This window comes from Buteo buteo, chromosome 2 (assembly GCF_964188355.1).
Source record: "Buteo buteo chromosome 2, bButBut1.hap1.1, whole genome shotgun sequence".
Taxonomy (NCBI): Eukaryota; Metazoa; Chordata; class Aves; order Accipitriformes; family Accipitridae; genus Buteo; species Buteo buteo.
This window is the reverse complement of record NC_134172.1, coordinates 27,663,939-27,688,532: the sequence shown is the minus strand read 5'-3', so window position 1 is coordinate 27,688,532 and position 24,594 is coordinate 27,663,939. Positions and strand designations below refer to the sequence as shown.

Sequence of the window (24,594 nt, the reverse complement as noted above, 5' to 3'; positions counted from 1 at the left end):
GACTACTCCAGGCTCTGGATTCGGCCCACCATTTGTTCACAAAGACATTACATGGGAGGTAGGAGATAGTCAGCAAGGGATAGTATGACTGAAATGGTCAGGCTAAGAAGGTCTGTGCATAGGCATTGGAGGTGAAAATTCTCATATGCACCAGGCCTCAGTGTAACACTGTAGGATCAGTCTTTCATCATTCACACTCTCATTGTGCAGTTCATCAATACAGGATATCATTACTTGGGTAATACTCATATTGCTTATCTAGAAGTTCACTAACACTGGCAACTATTGTATTATATAATCATACACCCCGACACATGCGAACAGCAGAGAACATTATCTGTCATTCCTGAGAGTCTGCTGCAATACACTATATTCTGTAACTGAGAAGAGCTGTTTGTCTTGAGAAACTTGGAAATGTATATAGCAACTATTATTACTGAACATGTTATTAAGACAGTCAGTACTAGATTTCAAATGAGTTACTCACTCTTGGGCCAGCAGGACCAGGGACACCAAATTCACCATGAAGACCCTAGAAGAGAGTAGATGTATTGGTAAAGCTTATTTCTAAAGCAAACTTATTAGCTTAAATTGCACTTTGTTTCTTAGAAGTAAATAGAAATGCTTCTCAAATTGCAGCAGCATATTGAAAATCTTCAGACTAAACCCAGTCTTTTAGACGCACAGAAATAAACCCTTTTCATATAGCTGCACAATATGTCAAAGCACACATGAGATAGTAATTTCTCTTCTGAAGAAAGAGTTAGCTGTTAAATTCCAAGCTCATTTTTCAGGTACATGCAATGTAAACCCTTTTACAGGGACACAGAGAGATGTAACTGTGAACATTAAAGGTGGTTATGACACATAGAATGCACAATTTGCAGATTACATCACATACTTTAACTGAGCAGAACCTAGAGCCTGAATTACCACTGAGCTACCTCTGTTGTATGCCATTGCAAATTCACTGAAATCAAATGAGATGCAAAAGCATACAACTGGAGTAATGCAGGTTAGACTGAACCTTGAAGATTTCAAAAGAAATTTGAAGTAAAGTATTTTTCATGTACTGTCTTGTCTTTTGGGAAAGGGGGCATATTTTACTGCTGTTTAAGGCCCAAAAAGCAAAGGATTGTCTTTGCTCAGTTTCATACCAAAACTTTGAAAAAAGAAGTATGTTGCAAATTCCAATGGACTTTCTTCATTTGTGGCTAACTTTAACAAAAGGAACTATTAAACTTTGCATATAACACAGATTGCTTTGTTTTGGCAAATGGAACCAACAGGCTCTTGCTTCACCACATGTGCAATTGTAAACATAATGCTTATGCAATGCCTGCACCTACGTGCAGAGTACTGTACATCTGTCACTCACCCTTTCGCCTGGTTTACCAGCTTCACCAGCTGGACCCGAGGGACCTGGCAGACCCTAAGTGTAAAGAAACAAGAGTACAAATAAAGTTAAGGCAGAAGCACTTCATGCTTTGTAAAGCATAGATAAGATTGAGCAGAGCACATAGTTACCTGGAAGCCAGGAGGGCCAGCGGGACCTTGTTCACCCTTTCCACCTTGGTTGCCCTGGATGGAATGAAAAACAAGTGATTAACTTGGAACGAGAAATATAGGAAAATGGAATATAAAATGGGAAGTCCCATTAACAAAAAGTAAATCACAAATTGGATCTGTGTGGAGGCTGTTACTCACAGTGACTCCAGGAGGACCTTGAGCACCATTGTTTCCCTCTGGACCAGGAGCACCCTAAATGTGTTCAAGCAGAAAGCTGTTATCAAAGATTTGATTTGTTACGAATAATATCTCTCTAAAGAGATTCTGTGCCAAAAACAAAGATCTCTGCGTATTTTGAACTTAACCATTTACTTGTAAGAGCTTCACTGTTAAAGGGTACTAAAGATGCTTACAATTTTAAACTCTGGGGATTGTTTTAGTTATTGCAGCACATTAATCGTTAAGGAAACTTCCTTTGGAATTACAGATTATAGGAACCTTGCTGACAGCATTTTTCCCACAACAGACCAATTACTTGGCCCTTTAAATGGAAGGACTAGTAAGTTTCAACTATCAGTAAGAAGTTGGAAATATACAGGATAAATTATAAACAATACACTGTCCTCAAAAATTTGCATGGGGACTGCTATTTTTTCCTCTTCATAGTAAGCTAATACCCCATAATTAATTACCCAATTAATACACAAGAAGGGTAGTTTTCATTTATCCCTTAAGTAATAGTCCCCACTGACATGAGGCTAGATGAATGCATCCCCAAGTGCTTTTCTATTTCATAATCTATTCATTTTTGCACAGGACAATGCTATCTTATTACAGAGGTTTTGAAAATCCACTTTTTTCTCTCTGGAAGTTGATAAAGAAAACATATCCACATACCCGTGGGCCAGCAAGACCAACATTGCCTTTTTCACCAGGTTTGCCAGGTTCACCCTGAAGTTGAAGGAAAAAGATACAAAAATTAACCAAACTTCATATTAGATTCAGTTTAAACTACTGAACAGATATATACTCTTCTTGATAGAAGCTTTATTGTAATATTTCTTTAACCCTAATTAAAACACCCACAAGCTCCATGTGCCTCGTTGAACCACTTAGAAAAAACAGCTCAAAAATGTCTTGTCTTTTCAAAACTCCATTCCTTTTTTTTTTTTTTAGATCATAATTCATGACACTCTGCATAGTATCCTATGCAATACACTATATAAATGTCTGCATGTGTGTGTATGTATAGCAACACCACAAATCCAAGAGATGATTATTGTTATCTGTGGCCTCTGTGTGACACATCAAGAGCCCCACTGAAATCACTGGTAGCTTTTCTTCTAAATTGAGTGAGCTTTGGATTGTGCTCCATAAATAACAATACTCTGGAACTGAAACTTAGGCTTGGTGGCCAACCTTTACAGAACTTTTAGAAATGATAAAATGGACATGCAGAAATTATAGTATAGACATATATTATTCTAATCACTTCAATGTCCAAATATTCCTAAACTAATTAAACTGCTTTTCATTTGTTTAATCATACTCCAGATAACTGGAAAATAATTTCAAACAGAACTCTTGAATGTAAGTGGATACCATTCAATAAGCAGTACAGGAGGACAGAGGGAGATGCGTTTGATTGCTAGAGCTGGGGACCTACAGATTAATCTGGAAATACCTTCATAGTAATAGAAAATTTCTGTACTGTACTTACAGTGGGACCTTTTGGTCCAGGGAATCCAATGTTGCCAGGCTCACCTCTATTACCAGCTGGACCGATTGGCCCAACCCTACCATCTGCTCCAGGGAAACCCTAGAAAAAGAAATCATACTATTAAATGGCTGGGGTAATTTAATTAGAGTTCAGTTTTAGGAGAAATATGTACTGACAGGAAACGAATGCCATTTAACTTTTACACACTGTTTATACATTGCATGCTCATGCATTCCTCCATTTTTCTCCTTTTTGTAGAACTGTGTATTTCTTCTTCCCCTTTCAGGACACAGGCCTTTTCTGAGAGCCACAGAAATGAATGGAAAATGTCTCTGATTTTCTGACTAATAAGGTAGTAAAATCTTGCTGGCTTTACAAAGAGTTGTGTTAGAGCTCAGTGCTGAGACCTCTGCTTTTTAAAAACTCAGTTTATGTTTCACATGCAATGGGGAAACAGAATGAAAAGCAAGGTACTTACAACAGGACCTTCCTTGCCAGCAGGGCCTGGGCTTCCAGGCTGACCTGGGAGACCCTGAGAAAGGAAAGGTTTCATGTTTTTAGAGGGAAACCAACTCACCCGAAAGTTAACCAAAATTTTTTTCCTACATGTGTGCATACACACACAGATGCCAAGTTATCAATATACACTGTGGACACAGGACTGTATGTCCTATCAAGTTTACATCTAAAACACACTGAAGTTTAATTTGGTGGTGTGTGCTCCCATGCCAGTTGAAAATCAGTATAGGTAAGTAACTGTTTCACTCAGATAAACTCATTTAGACTCTACTTTAGCAGAGAATGTGCTTAAATGTTTGCAGATGCCTAACAGTTCACATGTGCACTGAAAACTCATTCCATGCGGTGGGGTAGTAAGGGAAAGAGTAGATTAAAGAGGATAAAAGACAATGACATGGACATAATCTGGCTGCAACATCCACTAGAAGTGGACGGCTGTTTTCAGTGAAATCATTTGCAAAATAAAATTGAAATAATTGAGATCAGCCATCTCATATAATTTTAGTAGGGTTTGTTTTTCTTTTAGTTACTTAAAGAGGACACACACACTTCAGCTGTGATCTTAATGATCACATTCTGTAAATAATCACAAGTGGAACCCCCTCTCAGAAGTCAATGCAGTATCCAGTACAAGGGGGCACTGCTCCATGACAAGGCAATCAAATGCTACCACATACAAAAGAAACTAATTTCAGTAAACGTTCTGATGCTTAATCATTTCCTCATGGATGTTTTTTCAATAGAGTGGTAGAAGTTCCCTAATTGTGGTTAGCACAGGCTGAATTTTTGCCATTGGATTTCTGAATTATTTTGTTCCTAAATTGTAAGTAATTTTCTTTTTGCATAGTTCAAACTTATTCCACAGAGTTCAAACTTACTCTCGGACCCATAAGACCAGGCTCACCAGGACGGCCACCATCACCACTAGGACCCTTAGCACCAACGGGACCACTAGGACCACGATTACCGGCAGGTCCCTACCAAAATAAATAAAATCAGGCAGAGGTAGCTAAAAGCATCACACATCTGTATATAAAAGAAGATAGTTTAGAAATAGTGACCCAGACAAAAGTCCTACCATGACACCAGCTCTTCCATCAGCTCCAGGGAGACCACGAGATCCAGGCACACCCTACAAGTGAACACAAAACAAATCAAGAAAGGGTAAGAAAGAAATCTGTTTCTGTAAGGTGTAGAGTGCTTACTAAATTTTAGCCTTCCAAGCAGGTCTGCTGAATTTGAGGTAAGCACAGCTCTAAGCACACACCCCTCAGTGAAAATGTATATTGTGAAAGAAATCTCTCTCACTTCCTTTAGATTTCTTTAAGTCCTAGTCTGCTTGTATCAGAGCATTTTCAGTGTTCATTGTAATCTAATAGTGGCTCTAGCCAGCAGCTAGGATCCCACAGCCTGGCCCACACAGTTTCACCTTCACTTCTCTATAGACAGTTACTGGCTTCTCTATGACTGTACACCATACCCAAGATGCAATACTGAATCTATATCTCTACCCAAAAAATCTGACGGAAACACTGCCATTTTTCCTATTATTTTCCTGTGAATTCTTTTCCTGCATGAAGCCACATGCCCCCTGAAGTTCATGGAGTGTTTCCTCACCCCATGAAAAGGGTACTAGGCACCCTTGAAGACACTGAATCGAAACCTTCTGCATCACATCATGTGTGAGCCAATTATCTGTTCTAAGCAGTTAAATTCCATCACAAAGCTTTAAGAGTAATCAAAGATAATTCACTAAATATTACACAATGGATAAATCAAAGCAACCTCTAATTACTTCAGTGATAAGATAGTAAACAGCATTAACACAAAGCAAAAATGGGTTTGGTCCCAACTAAGCAAAAGGCTCAGAATTGCAAATGATCTTTTCTTAGCAGCATTAATGTAAATTTAATTACTCATAATTACTTAATTTGCCTTTGTGACTCTAGCTTTATTTCCTCTTTCATTTTTGCTTCTACTTCTGGAACACAAAAAGAAAACCTACTCTTAGACCAGCAGGGCCTGGGGGACCAGCAGAGCCAGGTTCACCAGTGCCGCCTCTCTTGCCTTCCTCACCACTAGGACCAGGAGGGCCAGCGGGTCCAGCAGCACCCTATTTCAGGCAAACAGAGAGAAAGAAGAAATCAGATGCTGTGTTGCAAGTAACTATCAGGCTTTTTCATTGAAAAAACCTTCACATGTTGCCATACTTACAGGCTCACCCTTGTTACCACTTTCTCCCTTGGCACCAGCAGGGCCTGGTTCACCCTAGAGTCCAAAACAGAGATCACAGAATTAAGCATCATCCCCAAAATCTCTCTTCTACCTGGACAGCTTTTTCATGAATCAAAAAACTCTTTAATCATCCAGTGCCATGCCTGCCTCTATTGTGATACATGGTCAATGAACATAACTGCATTTTTGGCTTAACAGGCATGAAAACAAACGTTAAAGATGCTTAGAAATGACAGTAATTGAACTATGACACATTCAGGGCTGGTTCCTCTACTGAGGATACCTGTTGAGGGCCTTATTGTTAGATTGCTGTCACATCTCTCTTGATACTATGAACACAGCTTAACAGTCCTTGCACTCAAAGGGAATGCAAAATAAACCTCTTCAGTCTCAGCATCTGAAGCAAGCAGTGAGACACAGAAATGAACTACAATGTTTAATTATAGTGGAATAAGAAAAAATGCCTGCGTTAAATACAAAAATATATCCAGAGGAAATCTTTTACAACTGCAGACACTGTCCAATTTTTAAATGAAGACATACAATATACAAGGTCACTTACAACAAGTCCTCTAGCACCACTAGGACCAGCAGGGCCAGGGGGACCAGGAATACCACGGGGACCAGGCAGACCAGGAGCACCAGCAACACCAGGAAGACCCTGTCCAACGGAGGGGGGAAAACATATTATAAGTCCATTATCTGCTGCATTAATTGAATTGTGTTTTTTTAGAGCAAACAAGTGTGAGTATGGCTGTACTTACAGCTGCACCCTTAGCCCCTGGAAGACCATTAGCACCAGGGTTGCCCTATTAAGAAAGGTAACAATACTGGTTAATTCAGAGTCTCAAGTGCACCCATTGGACAACAGATAAAGTCTGGTAAGTTACTCACTGGAGGGCCAACAGGACCACTAGAACCAGGAAGTCCAATCTCTCCTCTTGGACCAGCAGGACCAGTAGGACCAACATTACCAGCAGGTCCGATTTCACCCTGTTTGAGAGAAGGACAGAGCCCTCTATCAGTGTTAGGACCATAATAGAGCAATCCTATATTAGCCTGACATTAAGACAACAATCATGTATATATACTCCCACTTCAGAGGCCAGGAAATCAAGGAGCTGAGAGCTTTTACTGGATTTTAAAGGCACTGAAACTGGGATGTCTAGCTAGGCTCCATCAAAGCTGATGGCTAACACGGGAACAACAGATGCTCAGCATTATCTGAGAAGCTATGCTATGGCCAAGAATTACACAGAAGGTTGATCTAGAAAATCAGAATTCTGATTCCAGTATTATCTACAGCCATGTGCCTCCAGCATTGGCCTGAAATGCCTTACAGTGTATAAGAACTAACTGACCATTACCTTGCACCTCAGGATGCCATTTGCACTGATGCCTGATCAGAGCGCTGTAGGATAGTGTTCACAGTACAGTAAATGACAGAAAAAAACGTTCTTAGTTTTACTCTCAGAAGCTTGTATTCACTAAGTCTACTACAAAAAGCTGCATACAATGGCAACTTCTCTTCAGCAATTCTCAAAGTAGTCAGAGTTCCCCCTGGACATGTAGGCAGTCTTCTCTTGAAATTACATGCTGTAACCACACTCACATCTGCATCAGAGAAGACTTCATGGTTTCCAAAAGTCTTGCCTTTTGACAGGAATAACCAGAATGGGATCTCAACTTTTCCTCATCTTTCCTGCAGTTAATATTAAGAGGTCTAGCAAACAATACTCTATTTTCTTCTAAAGGTGGATCAAGATGAGAGTTTTGTCTGTTGTGACATGGAGTTTGTATACTTGTGTTACAGGTGAAAAACTGTATCACACTACATGTAAGCGTATGCAGCTTTGAGCTTCTTGGCAAATGGTCAGTGAAATTTGTAAATGCAGTATATGGCATACTGTTGCCCCAAATCCTCTGTCCTTCCTTGGACAAAGTAAAATTCAAAATAATGAGACTCTTACCCAGGTAAAAATGCTAAGGTCTAAGCAATAAACTGAGTCATCTAAGTTATAGTCTGCAAGAGCAAAATGGTACTGCCCTAAACCTGAAAAGTTTAAGTGCAATTTTTCCGTTGTAATTTCAAGAACTTAGGCTGGAAAGAGCTTGATACTCAACTGCAGCTTCTTGGTCCTCCACTACTTCTGTAAAGTGATGTAAACTGCTACTTTTCTTATTTGTTATGATCCATGTCACCCTTTGAAGGTGTATACAACTGCACCACTTACAAAGCAGTAAAAAAACCCGAAGAGGTTATGTGTCTTCCTAAACCTGCCTCGCATCAATCTTTAGCTGTAAAATAACTGCTGTATTTTAAAATAGCATTCACATATGATGTTCTCCAAATACTGTAGGGATTCTTCCTCATCCTGATCTGTAACTGATAAGAAAGCACTCCCATTTCAGAGAGGGTGTTTTTTTGCTGCCTAGCAATACTAGTTACTATATTTCATTTTCACTATCAAATGTACCAGTAGAAGCAGATGTTCATACCTTAGCACCAGGAGCACCTGGGAAGCCTGGAGGACCAGCAGCACCAATAGGGCCCTAGGAAATGAAAGAAAAGCAGCTGTGTAAAGGTGTTCAGTGATGTCAGAAACATGCTGCTTGCTGAAGTAAACAGATTAAAAAAATGCACATTTACATAGACACTTCAGCACATTACCATCTCAGAATATCAGTTGCCTTTTGTAACTCCAAACTGACAGATTTGGTTCACTACAAACAGTTAAGAGTGAGGTCAATGATGAAAAACATTTGCAGTGCAGCTAAAGAAGTGTGAATTAAGCAACAATTGGTAAAACCTTGCCTTGAGGCCAAACACCTGAGAAAGAATAAACATAGGATGGGCAGAGGCAGGCATCTGCAAGGCAAGATTTCTTGCTGTACAGTCCCACAATGAATGAAGGGGAGCACTGCATCCTGCAAATGCAAGTCTTAGGTGGCTGGTTCTAACACATTCACTGTGCAGGGGTAACTGTATACACTTTCACACCAGTAGTCCTTCTGAACTACGGGTCACACACAAGAGCCCTGTGTTGACAACAGCATTTGCCCTTCTCCAAGCATGGGAAGAGGGTTAAGATCTCTGCACCGCTTTACAAGCCAGCGCTTGGCACAACTTATATTGAGGTCCATAAAACTGTACAATAAATTGGATCAGGCTTGACAGAAGCGGAGGCCAGGAGCTGATTCTAACATGCGAATGGATTAGAAATCTTGATTCGTACCCAGAGTATACATTTTGAGGCAGTGAAGACGTGCAGCCCCAGTGCCCTTTCATTAAACTGTTTTGGTTTTTTTATGTCAAAGGCAATGGCATGTCAGCTTGAAGAGACCCTTTTACTGATTCTACTATGTCTTGTTATTGCTGTGAGATTTGTAATTAGAATGGGACAAGCTTCCTAATGTACGGTACCCAGACACCACAAGATACGACACACTGATGGATCCATAGCCTTTGTTATTCTTTAATGCATACAAATACAAAGGGATAGTTTTTCTTCATTTATTAATGAAATATTCAACTCACCTATAGCTATTGGGGACTGATATCTACTTTTTTGTGAGCTAACATCTTTCAGTTATAAACACTTACTTTAAAACTGCCTCACAAATCCAAGGGACTAAAATGGATCAGCTGGTATAACAAAGAGGAATTGGCTTCCAACATTGTATAACCTACTGTTTTTGTTATAAACTGGGTACCTGGAATTCTCACTGGTTTTGCATAAGCAAAGAAAAAAAACCCAAATGCCCTTTAAGATATGCATGAAAAAACCTTCCAGAATTTCCATTGCAGTGACTCTTTTTACGTTTTAAATTCCCAGTGGCAAGCAGAATAAAAAATTATTTTTGTTTTAGTTTAAAAAAAAAAAGGGTGTTAGTAAGTGCTATGCAGAATGTTTACAGCATCACAACCTAAGTATGTGTAAAATAACTTTAGCCTGGCATAGACACTGGGACCCAATGCAACTCTCTGCTGCTGCCCATTCAGAGTAACACCTCTGCAATCAGCAGTTCCAGTATATTTCTCCCATAGTAACTCAACTGCCTTCAAGACAGCTAAAATGTTTTGTTCTACTATGAAGTATAACATCAGATCTTAGCTATAAGGTCTCTATTTGCCTGCAATTTAAATGCCCAATCACATGTGTTTTTTAAATACCCCATATGGGAGAACTAAAGCAAAATTCACACCTACGCTAACATTCTACTCTGTTAAAGCATGACAGATGTTTCAAGTGACAAGGAGTATTAAAATCAACTGTTTCAAAGCTAAAGGCAGGAAGGAAAAACTATTCTGCGCTATTCCTGAAATTTTTTTACAGCTTCAAAACTATACCCCTGTACACACATTTATTTCACTGAAATAAATGAGGTTTATTGAAGTCAGTGGTATGCCATGGCAACATTAACTCCTTTTAAATGAACAAATCTGCATTGGATTAGCACTTATTAGAATAGTTATTGTTTACCAGTCAGATCAGGACAGTTGGATCTTACTGGCCTTTCCCACTAGCTCACATAACTCAGGTATCAGTGGCGAATGAAAAAGGTTAGCTCCTGTTAGTCAGACAGGACAATGTTGCAGATGCAAAGCTGTGTCCTGGAGTGCATGTAATAGTTTTAGGGTGTATGTAATTATATACATCTGCAACACATGCATGATACATATCTGTTAAAAGGTATAAAGTCTCTTTAGTTTTGGGATGAGAACTGTTCTGTTAGACTGTTGGAAATGAGAATTCTGTTCATTGGGTGTTTCCCTATGAACTCATCAGTGCAAATGAGAGAATATTTGGTTCCTTTGATACAGATGTGCTTAATATAAATCCTGAGGCTCTCAGGATATTGTCTGCAAAGGGTTTATGTTTTACTGATTCTTTTTGTGATGGGCTGATAAGCAACAAAGAACTGTGTTAAAAACATCCACACAATAGACTTCTCAGAAGCCCATGAAATCCTCTATAAACAGAAAGAGGGACACAAGGCCTAATGGAACCAGATTATCAAAGATCAAGACTGAAACTTACAGCAGGTCCGGTGGGGCCAGTGCTGCCATCACTTCCACGAGCACCCTGTGAGGAGAGAACATGATAAATATTTTGAAAAGAGATTCGAAGATCAGAGAAAGCCACAATTAGTGGCTGGTCATGATGACAAACAGACAGATGGGAAGTCACTTACCGCTGGTCCGGGGGCACCTATTCTTCCTCTCTCACCAGGGAGACCACGAGCACCCTGAAGGAAAAATTAAATTAACTCATTTATATCTATTCACTGACAAAGATTTCTTCTTCTAAGTCTCTATACAAAGTGTGTTGCAGCCAATCAATTCTGTTCTAAATATTCACATACTATTACATTAGAGTATACAGCTACCTGGAGTGTCACTGATGACAAAAATTGACCAAAATGCTGGCTGAACCATATCTATCAGATTATCGTTGTCTACAGCAGCAGTAAATACTTACAGGTTGTCCTGGGGTACCATTTTCACCAGGGGCACCAGGTTCTCCCTATGAAAAAAGTTTGCAGGCTTGAGTTACTTAAAGGATGCTTTGGACAGATAGCACAACACCATCTAGATAGATATTCAACTGCTGGAACCTAGCGTCTTTGTCTTCTGTAGCACTTGTACCACAGTATACAATAAAAGCACATCAAATCCTGAGGGTGCAGAGACTGTGACTGTCCCTGCATATACTGGAATATGGCCAGTTGGAATCCTCTTAGAAGAAGAGGACCAGAACAAGTTGCTTCTCTTACCCATGTCAGCTTTCTTTACCCCCTTTCTTTATTCTGATATTTACTCTGTAGTACACACCTAAGAGATAGGGCTTGGATAGTCAACTACCAATTCAGATCAATCAGCAACTTTTTTTTAGCTAGAGCAGAAGCAGAGTGATGCTTTCTTTTGCCTTAAATTGACAAAGTTCCTGTCAAATGGCTGGAAATAAGGGTCTGCCTCAGGTATTTTTAACTTAAGACCAAAAATACCGAGATATGAGTAACAGCCATTAAAACATGACTCTCAGCAAGCCTGCACTTGGTCTAGGCTGGTCTATATTAACAAGATTTGTCCTACACCACTTGTATCCTGAATATATCTGAATGCACCTAGTCTTAAATGCTGCAAACAGCACAAGTTTTTGCCTTCATCACTGCTTTCAGCAGAGTTATATCATGAGTGACCTTGGTTTATTATGCTTGTGTTTTCCAGTCAGATCAGCGCTCTTGCTAATAACTACTCTTTCCTTTACTTAATTGCTTTACCTGCTTTTAATCTCCAGTGACTGGACAGAGTGTTTGCTACCTCTTTACCAAACTTTTTCTGAAGGTTAACAGCTTGCAGTGATATTGGAGAATGCTATGTTACAATTAATAACTCTATAAACAAGTAGTGCTAAACTCTTAGAAACAAGCAAGAGGGAGAATTAGTATTTGAACTTTTCATTGTTAGATTTAAAAGTTCTTGAATACAAATCTCCTGTGAATAGGAGCAGCAGCATTAAAATTTCCTACGACCCAATACTGCAGTCATGTTTTTTTAAGAACACTGCTATTAGGCACTGCGGTGGAATGGGAGAAGAAGAAACTAAGAGAGGAAGAGTTTGCTAGAGATGTTTCTAGACCATATTTAAAAACTTTTTTTTAACAACAGTGTTCAAATATGCACTAATCTGAAGATGGTAAAAAGGAAAATGACTGTGAAGATCACATAGCCTTAACTCAGAAGAGCACTGCATCTATCCAAACTTTTAGCAGAAATCCTTACACTAGAGCATGTGTCTCACACAGCAGAATTTTGTAGAAGAATTAGATGTTTTCATTTTAGTGTGCTTTAAAAAACCCCATGAAAATGCAAAATACAATCCATAGAAAAGCAGAGATAGCAAAATCAGTCCTAAGTGCTGCTGGATAGTCAGTCATCAGGAGCCCAATTCTGCAGCTCTTACTCACTGAAAGTACTAACTTGACTGAGGGCTCAAGAATAAGGCTCCAGGAATGACTTCTCATGTTGAGATTCATATATATGTCCTACATGGATCCACTGACTTCTAGGTTATTGCAGCTGGTCAGTGTTTTAATGACAACATGGAAGACTGACTGAAGGGGACTTCATATGTCTTTCACTAGAAAGAGCTACAAATCCATCCTACATTTTCAGATTTCATCTTTACCTTGTTGCCAGGAGTACCGGGTTGTCCCTTTTGACCATCCGGACCACTGTGTCCCTATATTGAGTAGAAAAATAAATATTAATATATCTTTTCCCACAAATGGCTATACGCAAACTCTTAGTCTTGTAAGGTAAATCCTTCTTTCCATACAAAATGTTTTCCTAATATAATCTTACTATTTTTTAAAAAAATCAGTCTTTCATATCAGGAGATATTAAAACCTTCAAAGAGGTTCATGCACTCCTAACTCAGGGGTTTTCAGTATGCTGAAGAGTTGTCAGTCTTAACTATTCAGGGAAAAAGTATGTATATACTCACCCTAATTCCCTTAAAGCCAGGGAGACCAGGAGTTCCAGGGAAACCACGAGCACCCTAAAAACACACAGTGCATGAATGATTGTCTCTCCTATTATATACTGCAGTTAAAAAGAAAGAAAAAGTCTTTCAGTAAAATTAATGACTAGATTTGGGCTGTGATCATTCAAGTGAGGAACACAGTCCATTTCCTAACCTCCCAGGACCAGACTTGTTCCAAGACTAACAGTAATCAACCTGATTTTCCAGTTCTGAATCTCAGAAATTTCATGCATTAACATGTGATAGCACAGCTGTTTTAGCTTTCTATGCCAAGGTGCCTGCTCACCTGCTCCTGTGTAACTCGTCACTATATCACTTCTGTTCTAATTACACAAATTTTATTGGGGGGGTGAGAGGTGGTACACAAAACAAAAACATAACTATATGATACTCCCAAAGGTAATTGGCTTAATCCGTACAGGGAATATTAGTATGTTGTTAATGTGGTGCAATTCAGAAATATTGTTAGGTTTCACTGATAAGAAAACTGTTTTGTATTGTATACAGTAGATCACTACATACCTGAGGGCCAGCAACACCTCTCTCACCAGGTCTTCCAGGTTTGCCAGGGTGACCCTAAAAAATGCAGTAATAATGCACTAAGAAGGAAAGCTCACTTCATAAAACAACAACATAAACCATTAAAAAAAGAAAAGACATTGGCAAAGTTTCTCTTTTTCAATAGAGAGCTTGTTAGCTTTCAAGTTTCCTTCTCCCTGTATTCATGAAGCTAAATAATGTATTTTGACAGGTTTTGAAGTTATCCATTTTTCTGTACATTTCCAACATACAACATCTCTTGTACTGTAAAAAAATATTTCAGGGGTTTATTTATTCTACCCAGTATTATAGAACAATGTAAAAATTATGGCCAATAGAATGCTTAGCTTAACAATAACCTAATGTTAGAGTTGAATCACTGCCCCAAAAGAGATGAGAAACATTTAATAACCACTTACGTCTTCACCAGCCTTTCCTGGAGGACCAGGGGGACCACGAGGACCCTGGGGACCCTGTTAAAAATAGATTGAGGATTGCTTAAAGCATCATTCTTCAGATAAGTCTTTTCACTGGTTTCTGACTTGAGTTGGGGCATAGCTGGATCCTAATTGACTTTGCACTTTATGATTCCAATCTGAAGGAGTCTGAATCTGAGTGTTCATCTCTGTTTCTGTAACAGGATCAAGCAGGAATATTCAATTCAAACATTCAAGGATGTGCATATGGATAGCAGAAATGGGCCTAAGCATTACAAGCCTGCTTTGGCGTCCTATTTCTAATGCTAACAGTGCTGTATGTGAAACTGTACTTACTGTTTGACCAGGTTCACCTGGCTCACCAGGAACACCTTGAAAACCAGGAGGACCCTAGAAGAGGAGGGAGATTTTGTTAGTGTTTGACCAAGCTATTTTGTGATTTTACAGGTATGTCAATGTTAATTAGTCAGTAGGAGAGACGAGACTGTACTTACAGGGGGTCCAGATGCTCCAGGTGGGCCTCTAGGTCCCATTAAACCCTGTGGGAGAAAAATTACAAAATCTTTAAAAAAAATCACCATTATATAAACTCATCTATAACACCAGTTCCTGGTATTCCTAAAATATTGGTAAGCATTGCAGTTTTCAGTGTGCAATGTCCAAATCAAGTTAGAGGAAGTTAAGAGATCTGCATGAATTTGCACAGGCAGTCCAAGTGCAAACAGATCTTCTAATGGCAATGAACCAGCACAGAATCCAGTAAAATTATTAGGAATGTACCATTATGGCTGGGAACTTTGAGATTAGATTTGTTAATCTATTCTGGTTTGTTAATAAGTGCACTGGTTGATTCTTCTATGTACTCTCTCTCTTCCTGTGCATGACTTTCCAGAGCTTAAAGATGAGGGTCATAACAACACATTAAGAAAGGTTGTATTTTTGGGCCTGTCAATTTTATCATGATTTTCAAGAACAGATGTTGGAGAATAAGATCATTAAAACGGTAGAGAGGTAAAAGGGAAAATAAAGGTGTGTAAGTGGCAGTACTACCATGAACTGGGACATTCACACACAATTTCGGAAAGAAATCAAACAACTCTTATACATATTGTGTATATATCTATTTCAAATAACCATCAGCTTCTATTTAAATATTTCATTGTTTTCTGTTTTTGATTAAATTCTCTTCATTTCACCTCCAAAATAAGTCACTAACATATTCTTCTTGACTGAATTTAGAATTTACATACACCTTAAAAAAAAAAAGGGGTGAAAAATCACTTTTAAAAAGGAAATTTCCACAGATTGCTGAACTTTAACAGTTGTCTGAAGCTTTAGTAAGCAAGCAGCTTTGAACTGAAACTTAATTTAGTTTTCTATTATCAAAATGAATGTTTTATAAGATGTTTCAATAGAAATCATTATATTTTTAACTGGTTTTAAAACTTTCTTGGGAACTCTTCTAGATTTTCTGATTACAAGATTAAAATCATGTGCCAGCTTTGCAATGGCTTATGTAGCTTTCTCGTAAGACTGAATACTTTTTATTAAGGGGAATAAATGCATATTATATACAGGCATTTACTTATGGAAGCTAAAGCAATTTTGTGGCTATAAAAATATGCAGTAATTCTAGGAAAAATACTGGCTTCTGGACAGTCTGAATCATATGTGCTGCATAAGCCCTGTGAATCTCTTCACAAATTATATTCTGTAATTGTATTTCCCTCCTTTTCTATCTTCCCAATCACTCACATTTTCTTTATGAAACTTAAAATTTCCTCACAGTAAGTAGATTCTACTGCTGTTGCTGTCAGATGAACCCTAACTGACTCAAAAATTGGAACCTACCAATTGTGACACCCTGAATAAATCCTCATCTACATTTTCTGATTTATTGTCAGACACTGAGGGCAGAACTTGATTAAAGATACACCTATTTTTCTATATTAGGTATCTAAATGGATGCAAAAATTTTTTCAAAAATTCATTTACTATTACACTATTTTCAGGAATGGAAACAAGCACTTGACCCAGCGTAATCCTGGGCAGCCCTCATCCTGCTGCTCACCCATCAGATGCATCATCTGTGATGTCAGTGTGTGTGGTGAATTTAACCCATATTCTGTTATCTATGTGCACTGAAAATATCTGCTAACATCAGGAAGAGTTAGAAATTTATGTGGAAAGGCAATAGACTCCTTAAATGTCCATTTGGAATAGTATACAGTAACTGATAAAGATTCCTCCTCAGAATAGCCTTGTAATAGCAAGTACTAACATTCAATTATTGAGACCCAAATGTGGTGGCCAATTTCCTACCAAACCTGTGCTATCCAAGGATATCAAAAGGGTTGTACACCCATGGGAGAAAAATGGTCACCAACCAGAGCTGAGATACTGAGTTACTTTCTAGACCTATGTCTGCTTTAGAGAGCAGCTTTACAATCGATCTTATTCCTAAAACACAATCTTCTGTCTCAATATGGGTAAAGTAATACTGTATCAAAGTACATGTGTTATCTGACATCAGATTATGAGAGTCACTGTTTCATAAAAGTGTGGTCAGACACAATTAAAGCACAAGACCCAGTAGTGCTGTATTCAAGTTAAATATACAGTCCCAAGACCATATTTCAAGTCCTAAGGCTATATTTCAAACACTTCACATTGTCCTACATCAAAGGATCAGTTGACAGTCTGACTCAACAGATGATCAAAACACTAATTTTAACACTATGCTTTGCATTAATACAGCTCGATTAGGCTCAAAGGAAAATACTAAACATGTTATTTATGCAAGTTATCAAGTACTAAATCATATACCTACCATAGGTCCTGGGCCATAATCAGCGGCTTTAGATGGATCATATTGAGCAGCGAAGTTCTGTAGGTGATAAAAAGTTTGAAATTAAAATACTAAAAATTTTACTTTAAAAAGTATTGATAATTATCATCCTACATCTGACTGTCATATGTCTTGCTATACTTGCTATATGGTATGTTAAAGCAGCATATGTAAAGCTCAGTAAACATGGCCCTATTATAAATATATTTCTATTCACTTGTTTCCAGAAAGACTTTATTTTACTAGGAAGGCCCTTTCACACAATGGCCTCAAGTATCTATGCAGTAGCAATAGAGAGGCACTGCAATAGTGTGAACTGAAAATTAAGAATGTAAACTCAGCGCTCATTTAAAATTGAAAACTTTCTTGAAACCCTCAAATCATTCTGCCTAATTTCCAATGAGGGAAGTTATGCATATTTTTTCACTGCACTGCTTAAATAAAATTCCATGTATCAGCCCTGACTGACTATTGGATGAGGTGGGTCCTTCAGCTTCACAAAGATCTGAGGAGCATGCAGCCTCAGAAACACTGCACTGGATTTTTGATCTTTTTGTTTTGTAGGCAAATATACATCTAGTTTTGTGGAGTATGTTTTCCCTCTTCACTAAAACGGAAAAAAGTTCTATACAACACAATTAAAAATCCTTTTCTTGCTTGTTTTGTTTTATTAGCATATAAAAATAATAGAAATTAATGAAAGCAGTTTGGGGGTTGCTAATAGGAAAACAAATTATTGCTATTCAAATTGAAGGCAAAAGAGTATTCTTCCATACAGGATGATTTACTAAACTTGACCAATATGACACTATGTCTTCATGCTCCCTGTGCAAGCTAACGTCAAGCAAAGAGTTAAAGCCAGTATTCTGTAGAGAATACATGATGGACACTTCTGCAGAAAGTGTGTATGCGACACAGTCCACTCACATTCTGCAGCATGAATATAGATAGAAATGAAAAATTCTAAAGGAAGATATTCTAAAATTCTAAAGGACTTTTAAGTATAGAGTTTCAGCTTAAGGGTAGGCTTCTTCAGCTTATTCCAATACAGTTGCTGTTTCTTGAACCCAACCACAAAGTGTTGTTTCTTTTCCCCATCTGCTTAGCAGCACAGGTTTCATTTAGTTGATTCCTAATCCATACATATTATGGCTGTATAAATTTAATGCTAATTAACAGGGTTGATTTGCTCCTGTGCGTAACTCCCTGTTGAATACAGAATCCAAATTTGCCACGGAAAATGTACATCCCAAGGAGAGTTTCATCAGAACTGGGACCATCAGTTTCTTGCAGATCACAAAAGAATGTTTCCTCTATTCTCCAATGCAACATCAGTGTTTTCCAGCAGATATGCATTTAGTCTTAGTCACAAAGCAGAGATTATCAGTTTCAGTAATAGAAAGTTTGGATGCCTTACTCCGCCAAGACCTGGAGGACCAGGGGGGCCTGGAGGACCTGGTAGACCATCTTCACCATCTCTGCCTGGTGGACCTGGTGGACCCTAGAGTCAAAAAGACGATTATAAAGTGAACATTAGAAGTAGCTAAAGAAATCTCTGAAGTGATAAATTCATTAACAACCAGGGACCTACAGCACACACTACAGCAGTTCTATATATGCAGTTGCAATAAAAGGCTAACTTTAGAAAATAAGTATAGCCTGAATTTACATTGTCTTGCCACACCTCATATCAGATATTTACTGTAGTTTCATATTTAAGAAGATTTATGGGGCCATGCTACCAAAGTGTAATCTCCAAATTGGGAAGTTTCAGTTTAAGCGATCAAAGTTTGGACCCGTGAAACCCCAGTGACCCATGTGAACCCATGCAGGCTGTCACATTCTGTTAGTGAGAGCCTAAAATTTGACCAACTGAGGATTGGCAGAGGTCAGCCCTACTGGTACAAACTAACACAGATACAGAGTAAGCCAAAGGCCAGTTTTTAATCAGTCTAGACTATTTGCTGGTATAATTGCAAATTCAGTGACAATAAAGCAGTGCTCTTTTGATACTGTCACTCTGCTACCACTGTCGGAACTTTTTACAATTATTTTTGTAATTTGAAATTACATGTGTTCAGTCCAGCAACATTTGCCCTTATATTCTTTCATCCTCAATGCACAAAACTAGTCAAGTTTTGCCATCATGGCAATTGAGGTGAGGTATTTCATTTGGTCTGTATTTTGGACCTAGTTCAGTGCTAGATGAAATCCATAATAAAAGTCTTACTAATTTCTAAAGGAGCAGGATTAGGTTTGCTGCCTTCAGGACAAAGAATATATCTCATTTCATTAAACAAATTCAGTTAGTGGTAGCCTAAAGCAAATATCCAGTGGACTATACAGATATACTAATAGTTCCCATTATGTTTTTCAGCATATTATGATCTAAGAAATCTTCAAGAGCTACCTACCAGTAGTATGGCATTTCCATTTTCAGAAGATCCAAAAAAGACACATGGTAACTACACACTGTCCAGATAAGGATGTGAATTTCAGAATACCACTTTACAAAAAGCAGCAATGATGGAGAAGCAAATCCGAAAAGCAGATATCAGCAATATGAATTAACATTACAATTAAGTTATTCAACTGTCCTTATTTATGGTTACTTTTACAGTAGCCTTTAACAGTACAATATCTGCTTTGACTAATAGAAGGTAGATGACAAATGCCTAGCTGCCAAGAAGAGAGCTTTTTCAAGCCATCTTTGGAGGCACAGATAATGAATGATCCTCAAAGCCAGCTTTGTCTATTCAGGTTTGATATAGAAAGCTTATCCGCATGCCATATTGTTCAAAGACTACATCTTTATGTGTCAACTTTCCCTTCTGCATTTTCATGCACTATTTCCACTATGGGCAGTTGGAAAAAAGTTTTTCAAACCATCACTTGGATTGCTAGGTTGCTCTCTGAACTCAACCGCATCTGCTCAGGCACAATGACCACAATTAGGCTGGTGAGGTATTGCTGGGGCAGAATTTGGTACACAGTTGACTTGGTTTCTTTTTAATGAAATTGTACATGCAAGCTTCTACAGGTACATTCATTTAATCTCACATCAATGCCTAAACTTAGTTTTTTTCCTACTTGTCTTCCAACAACTGCTGTTCAAAGATCACAAACAGATGAACGTCAATCTAATTCCTTACCCTTTCTCCCTGTGGCCCTTTGTCTCCTCTAGGGCCCTGCTGAAAGAAAATAAAACTTAATGAGTTACCGTGGAAATTTTCCAGGACGATACAGGGAAACAGATACATTAAAAATAATTAGTGTACATGAAAAAGGGAAAGCAGACTGCACATACAAGTCCGATAGCTACTTTCCACAGACAGCATATTCTTTTTCCACAGTAACTTACTGGAAATTGATTAGTCACTGTCATTACTATGTCAGTTAAAATTATCACTGTACAGTCCACAGAAGTACTTGCAAAGTTGGTTTTAGTCTCTACTGGATAACTGGCTCTAATTTAACAGTGTTAACAGTTAACAGTGACTTTTAGAAATAAAGTAGAAACTATTTAGCCTTTTAGACCTGTATGGATATTACTGTACTCTTCAATTCATGTAAATTTTTCCAAAGGAACTCAGTTTAGTTCTTGGTAGGCTTAGTTCTGCTCTTGGGTAAAGCAGCTTATATCCAATATTTGAATTTACCCTGCTGTTAAGATGTTGCAGCCATTGTTTCCTCCTTTTTACTTCCTACTCATCTCAGTACTACTGCTATTCTCAGGGAACACTGGAAATAATGAATGTGGTTGTTTTTCCCTTCATCCAATATTCAACAAAATATTAATCTGCCTAAGAATATCTGATATCATCTCCATTTCCACACAAGAAAAATTAAAATGCTTACCTTCCGCCCTGCAGGTGTCTGGAAAAAATAAAGAAGAGAATTAAAAAAAAAGACACACTTTCTCCCAATATTTTAAACTAAAATAATGTACAAACTTAGACTCAACTTCTTACATAATTTTTCTCAGTACAGTATATTTAAATATGCCCTATGTTTTTAAATTACTATGAAGGCTAGAAGTTTATTATATATCAAAGATACATGTAACTACATTAGAACATTCTGTTGAAGACTGACAATTTTATACCTATTACAGCTTACAAAACTGACATAAAAAGTCACACCTGAGTTCTTCCATAATCCTTCTGTGCAATGAAATTTAGACTGTAAGACTGGCTTTAAAGTAGAGTAATCTCCAATCCAAACTGCCAGGTATGATGTCCAAACACCACTGCTCCGTTACTTTCTCCTCATGGTCTTTACACCTATGAAGGCAGTCTCTTAAAAAAGGACGTCCCACTTGAGAAATTGGGGTGGGTACATTTTCAGGCAGTCCCTTCAGGATTTAATCGGTATCTTTCCATGACCATCTTGGGAATTAACATTAGTAAATAATACTGCCACGAAAAAAGAAGTCTAGCCTGTTAATTGAAGTTGAGTGTTACATATTAGATACGAAATAATTATACTGACCTCACTCACATCTGGAAAAAGAAGGGAAGGGAAAGAAAAAAAGGAGATAATTAGAGTGTGGATTCAGTTATTTTACAAGTTTTACATTTCAATGCTTTTAAATCAAAATGCAATTTGGTTAATTTTCTTAATGCTAGAAACATTTTCTTAATGTAATTTCTTACTTTTAAGGTGATTATCTTAACTGTAAAGACTCACAGGTGAGATTCCTATGTATTTCAAATTCAAAACAGACTTGCTAATGAAATTAAAACAAGTAATATGGTTGATAGTAAAAAGGCAGATATCTTCTATAAGCCTGCTCTAAATATGCTTAAACATATCTCCATGGAAAAAAATGGACATACATATTTTCACATATGTGTGCATGTAACAGATGAATAAACCCAGACAGGCTGACACATGTGAAGATATTAAATTGTAGGAGTAATCTTAAATTTTAATATAAATGGCCCCATCCCACTTTTTATGGGGAATGGTTCTACCCAAGCATACCTATTTCCACAATTTCCTGTCAAACATCGTATAGTATGTTAAAGAGGAGTTTGAAGCTATTAAACACCAAATAGCAAGCAACTTCCTCTCTGTATGTTATTTACTACTAAGTACGCTCTTGTTAATTAGTTGGAGATGCTGATATTCAAAAATCCGTTTTCTGAATTTCAAGCAATTAAAACTCTATTTTGGCTGAAACTTACCATGGTAAAAACATCTCACATCACATCTGAATGCCAGCAATTTGACGCTATTACTAACAGGTTGTTGTGTGTTTTTCCACAAAGTGTCACTTTGGCAACATATGATCACGCTAAATTCGGATGATTCATACAGTTCAGCACAAAGGTAACAATACTGAAGTGCTGAACGCTATAAAGAGCTGAAATACCACGGCAGGACACCGATTGCCTATACTAACTCAACATAAAATTAAAAACACTATTGCCCCCGGGTGTTGGTGACACTGGCGACTACACTATCGTACTTAGGGAAAAGCGGGGGGCGGTCGGTACGGCGGGGTCCCCACGCGAACCGCTCCGTCTCCTCAGCCGCTGCTACCGCTGCCCGTCACCCGCGGGCGGGAAACGTCCCCGGGGGGGGGGGGCGGCCGCGCTGCGTGGGACAGGCCGCAGCCCTGCCGCCCCCCGAGAACGGCCCCGCCGCGGGCCCTCGCCCCTCCTCAGGGCCACGGCCACCACGCCGCCCACCGCCACGGCTTCCCCGCCGCCCCGCCACGCCTCGCTGCTGGCAGCGCCGAGGCGGGGCGCAGCGGGCGGGGCGCGGGGGGCACCGTCCCGGGGGCTCCCAGCGCCAAGAGGGGGCAGCGCAGCGCTGCTCCCTCCGCCCAGGAAGGCGGCCAGACCCTGGGTCAAAGCCAGTCCCGCAGAGGCACGGCGGCGAGGGGCTAAGGGGGGACTCTACAGGATGCCGCCCAGCAGGGAGGCAGGGGGAAGGCTCCGCTTCTCCCCCAGCCAAGTGCGTGGGGCGCGTTTCTCTCCCGCCGCCGGGGGTGGGGGGACGGGACTGCGCTTCTCCGTCAGCGAGGGGCGAGACGAAATCCTTTTCCCAGCGAGCGTCGTGGAGCCGCGCTGCACCCTCGGGGAGCCCCATTCCCTTTTCGCCCCTAGAACTAAGCATTTCCTTCCCTGCCTCCCTCCTCCTGCCTCGTACGGTCTTTCCCTCTCCGGAGACCCCCGGGCGGGCGGGCGGGCTGGCTCAGCGTGCGGGGGTCCACCCGGGCAGCCGCCAACAGCTTTCCCCCTGCGGGCTGGCTCGGAGGGCGTCCAGCAGCACGGCGCGCCGCAGGGGCCCCGCTCCGCCTCCAGGGGGCGCCGAGGTGCCCGCGGCCCGCACGCCCTCCGCTCGGAGGGAAGGGGTGAGCCGGCGCTCCCCTCTCCTCTCTGCGCTGCTCTCCCACTCCTCCCGGTCCCCCGCTTCGCAAAGCGCGCCTGAAGTCTCACGGAAGTGCAGGCCGGCTGCAGCCCCAATTCTTCTGCTCGCCGTAAACACGCTCCTCCTAGCCTTTAAACATCTGCGCTTGAATCAGGGCTTTGCGTGCTCCTTTGGATGCCAGCCCGCCCTTTTTTTCTTCTTTTTTTTTGGGGGGGGGGGGGATATCTCGTTGGCCTTTTGCCATCCCTTTCTATTTCTGAGGAAAAAAAAAAGAAGCTAGATTCTGATCTGGGACGGAGGTGGCAGTTTTGTGAGATGGTCTCTATAGCTTGGGAAGCTGCAGCTCCCCGCAGACTACCATCCGTGGGGAAGACGTCTGGCTAGAGCGCGGAGAGTAGGACAGCCACCCCCTGATGACACCACCCATGCCACAAACAAGCTAAAAGCACTTACGTTGGCCTGTTGCTAGGTATGAAGTTACTGCAAGCAGCAACAAAATCCGTGTATCCACAAAGCTGAGCATGTCTAGTTGCAAGACATGCAGACTCCTTGTGGTGCAGAGTCCCTGGTCGGTGGTTAGCTATTACCTATGGGACGCAGGCATACAGTCTTGAGCAGTAACCCCAACCTTAGCAGAAACCTGCTGCCCGGGATGCTAAATTAATCAAGCCCCGGTCCGCCCTATTTATACCGCAGGAGGGTCCCGGGACCGCGAGTCACCGGCGGCGGCGCAGCCAATGGGCGCGCGCCGGCCGCGGGGCCCGCGCGGCTCCCAGGCTGTCACGTGCCCCGTGTCTCCGGCCCGCCGCGGCAGCCTTGGCAGCGGCGGCCGCGGGGCGGAGGGGCGCGGGGTCG

At 40.1% G+C, this 24,594-nt stretch overlaps 1 protein-coding gene across 1 annotated transcript in view; it reads right to left on the bottom strand.

Moving 5' to 3' along the window:
* The window catches only part of COL1A2 (collagen type I alpha 2 chain), a 41,502-nt gene extending 17,114 nt beyond the window's left edge, over window positions 1-24,388 (bottom strand). The window contains exons 1-30 of the mRNA XM_075049467.1: window positions 24,193-24,388; window positions 21,850-21,860; window positions 21,217-21,234; window positions 20,511-20,546; window positions 18,776-18,859; window positions 17,341-17,397; window positions 15,005-15,049; window positions 14,847-14,900; window positions 14,493-14,546; window positions 14,056-14,109; window positions 13,495-13,548; window positions 13,177-13,230; window positions 11,467-11,511; window positions 11,180-11,233; window positions 11,026-11,070; window positions 8,483-8,536; window positions 6,878-6,976; window positions 6,748-6,792; window positions 6,546-6,644; window positions 5,963-6,016; window positions 5,754-5,861; window positions 4,827-4,880; window positions 4,627-4,725; window positions 3,708-3,761; window positions 3,230-3,328; window positions 2,407-2,460; window positions 1,708-1,761; window positions 1,528-1,581; window positions 1,379-1,432; window positions 488-532 (exon numbers count right to left, since the gene is read on the bottom strand). Of these exons, the coding sequence (XP_074905568.1) occupies window positions 488-532; window positions 1,379-1,432; window positions 1,528-1,581; window positions 1,708-1,761; window positions 2,407-2,460; window positions 3,230-3,328; window positions 3,708-3,761; window positions 4,627-4,725; window positions 4,827-4,880; window positions 5,754-5,861; window positions 5,963-6,016; window positions 6,546-6,644; window positions 6,748-6,792; window positions 6,878-6,976; window positions 8,483-8,536; window positions 11,026-11,070; window positions 11,180-11,233; window positions 11,467-11,511; window positions 13,177-13,230; window positions 13,495-13,548; window positions 14,056-14,109; window positions 14,493-14,546; window positions 14,847-14,900; window positions 15,005-15,049; window positions 17,341-17,397; window positions 18,776-18,859; window positions 20,511-20,546; window positions 21,217-21,234; window positions 21,850-21,860; window positions 24,193-24,262 (1,761 nt within the window). The 5' untranslated portion in view covers window positions 24,263-24,388. The remainder of the gene's footprint in view (window positions 1-487; window positions 533-1,378; window positions 1,433-1,527; window positions 1,582-1,707; window positions 1,762-2,406; window positions 2,461-3,229; window positions 3,329-3,707; window positions 3,762-4,626; window positions 4,726-4,826; window positions 4,881-5,753; window positions 5,862-5,962; window positions 6,017-6,545; window positions 6,645-6,747; window positions 6,793-6,877; window positions 6,977-8,482; window positions 8,537-11,025; window positions 11,071-11,179; window positions 11,234-11,466; window positions 11,512-13,176; window positions 13,231-13,494; window positions 13,549-14,055; window positions 14,110-14,492; window positions 14,547-14,846; window positions 14,901-15,004; window positions 15,050-17,340; window positions 17,398-18,775; window positions 18,860-20,510; window positions 20,547-21,216; window positions 21,235-21,849; window positions 21,861-24,192) is intronic.
* Window positions 24,389-24,594: the final 206 nt, after the last annotated feature.